Source organism: Triticum dicoccoides, chromosome 2B (genome assembly GCF_002162155.2).
Source record: "Triticum dicoccoides isolate Atlit2015 ecotype Zavitan chromosome 2B, WEW_v2.0, whole genome shotgun sequence".
In the NCBI taxonomy this organism is placed as follows: Eukaryota; Viridiplantae; Streptophyta; class Magnoliopsida; order Poales; family Poaceae; genus Triticum; species Triticum dicoccoides.
In genome coordinates, this window is record NC_041383.1 from 511351415 (window position 1) to 511354036 (window position 2622).

At 50.1% G+C, this 2622-nt stretch overlaps 1 protein-coding gene across 1 annotated transcript; it reads right to left on the minus strand.

Moving 5' to 3' along the window:
- Window positions 1–629: 629 nt before the first annotated feature.
- On the minus strand, window positions 630–1939 carry LOC119364557 (disease resistance protein RGA5-like). Its single transcript, XM_037630042.1, has 3 exons — window positions 1801–1939; window positions 1549–1627; window positions 630–1385 (listed from the first exon to the last, which is right to left on the minus strand). The coding sequence occupies exons 1-3, from the start codon at window positions 1804–1806 to the stop codon at window positions 910–912; spliced, it is 561 nt and encodes a 186-aa protein (XP_037485939.1). The 5' UTR covers window positions 1807–1939; the 3' UTR covers window positions 630–909.
- Window positions 1940–2622: the final 683 nt, after the last annotated feature.

A 2622-nucleotide genomic window follows, 5' to 3' on the forward strand; every position in this document is an offset into this window, starting at 1 on the left:
GTAACATTTATCAATAGCGCTATATGAGTGGCGTGGGGGCAACACGTCAACAATGATATTTTTGGCATGCCACTATTAGGCATTCATTTAGGTCATCTACAATGCTAGACTCTTATGCAGGCACTTACAGTGGAAAAAAAAATAGCAGAAAATTGAAAGAGAGCTAGACGTCTTATCCTCTGACGCAAGGCGCTAATCACACACTAATATACGGAGGCCCAGCGTCTGTTTCTTTACTTGCGTGGCAGGAAAATAGCCAAGCGCTCGATTTGTTTGCATCGAAACGGCATCGGGCACTGGGAATAGGCGTGGTAAACTGCACATTAACGTGGAAATTAATCCTGGCGCTTCTTCCTTAGCACCTACGTTGGACATGCCCTTACTAATGCGAGAAACTTGAATTGGTGGTGTCGATCAAAAGATAGGCGGGCAAAAAGGTGGGTGGAGTAGGAGAACAGCGAACAACAAGCTAGGTGGAGGCAGAGAGGTAGGGAACTTCGGCGCGTGCGGTGACTTCGTCTATCTCAAGATATTGTGCCGACTTAGTATCTCATAGGTGCTTATGGGGGTATGCGTCTATTTATAGGGGTGAGTATATCCGCGCCTATGTGAGCATTTGCAATTGTACCGTGTTTACTTTTTTTTTTGCCTTTCACATTCTGCTTCCCTCTGTTTTAATAAGAGAGTAGAACTTAGCTTACATTCCACACCGTACGTAGATGTAATGCCTCGAGCTACATACATATTCACACAACACAACCATGAAACGCACACAGCTTCATCGGAAAAAAAGAAAGGAAAGGAGAAAAGAAACGCACACAGCTTGCCGAGTTTGCACTATGTACACTAATTACATGGAATCGGAAAGTAACTGGCGGAGACACCATCCATCGATTCTCATTGCTGCTGCTACATGATGGAGCAGCTGTTGGGGTCATCCGAGTACCCATGGTGCACCACCGTGTGCATGTTCGCAGCCGGCTGCTGCGGGTAGTAGTACCCCTGCTGCTGGTACTGCGCGGGGTAGCCGCCACCGCCGCCGCCGCCGCCGTAGCTGTAGTAGTCTCGCCCGCCCGTCGTCGGAGGGTACGAGCCGGCGTTGCGGTAGTGGTCCCGACCGCCCCCGGCGTGCTGCTGCGGCGGGTAGCTCCCCGTGTAGTACATGTCGCGCGCGGTCACGTGCTTGTACGGGCTCGGGCTCGGGTGGTAGCGGTACGGGTGGTACTCGCCGGCGAAGTCGTCGTCGTCGACGGTGCGCAATTCCACCACCTCAGCGTGGCCCACCTTCCGCCGCAGCTTCTCGGTGAGGCGGTTGGAGTCGACCCCGGCGCCGATCACCAGCAGCAGGTTCTTGTCCTCGCCGGCGATCGTGACAGACTCAACGCCTGCTCGGTTCACGCAAAACTAAGTCAACGTGCATCCATGCATCATGAACGGTGACTAGATTTAATTATAAGCTAATTAAACAACCATATGCAACATGCCAGTTCATGATAAGCCTTGAGGACAGAGGCGAAGTTAAGGGAGGGGGTCGAGCAAGGAATTTACCGGTGACCGCAGCAGCCACCTTGATAGCTTTGGAATGGCCCTTCTCAGAGCTGATCTGGATCTTGATGACCATCTCCGTCTGCAGTGGATTCAATCAATCCATGAAACTAGTTCTAATAACTGACGGCAGGAAGAAACATACGTAACTACAGTAGTAGTAGAACTTTTTTCTTGTAATGGAGGACTAATTCATCACAAATCATGAACACAATAAAAGATGGAATTAACCAGATGATGGTACTAAGATCTTACCCTCATCTTCCCCGTCGGTAATCCTCCGATGAGCACAGTAGAACTTAGTAGTACTAAGCAAGAACCAGCTCTACCAGCCCTTTGCAACTTGCTAAGCTAGCTTATGCTGTTATGCAGGAGGCTTGTACCCTGTGTGATAACACAGTAGTGACTTATATATACACGCACAAACCGACCTTCATTATTATTATTTTTGGCGGGCAAACCAACCTTGATTGAAAGGCAATTAGCAAGATAATCACGCTGCATTGACTTCACCGGCCAAGTCGTCGGGGCCCCGAAGCATATCCCCACCCTCTCCTTTCTTTTCTTTTGTGAAAATATCCCTTACGCTTTGTAGATCGAGAGCGACACCAACGGGTTATTTAGGTAGACCTCGCGTCCCTGACTCGACATGTCGACATGTCGTTACGAACAGGTAGTGACTTACTGACTCGGCCACCCTAGATGATTCGCCTACCCACGCAAACGAATGCCACTTGCACGCATGATCGCATCACATCGACGCGTGAACGGCGGGTTTGGACGCGTCATTCCCCGAAAAGAAACGGAAAGAACGGAAATTTTTGGCCGGGTAGGACTTACGTGCCTCTGATACGGTTTTAGTAGTCGTGCTGAGCGATCGGGAGCGGTTATAGTAACTAGTGAGTGTAACGGGTGGCTGGGATTGGGCAGTGCTGCCATGTGTGACAGTGAGATGGTGATCGGTGGCGAGGGTGAGCTGGAGAGTGGAGACTGGGCCGGCTGAGATCGACACATGGTAGCTAGGTGAATTGGACGCGATTAAAAATCTTTAATTCCCGGGCATGTAATATTCGCGAC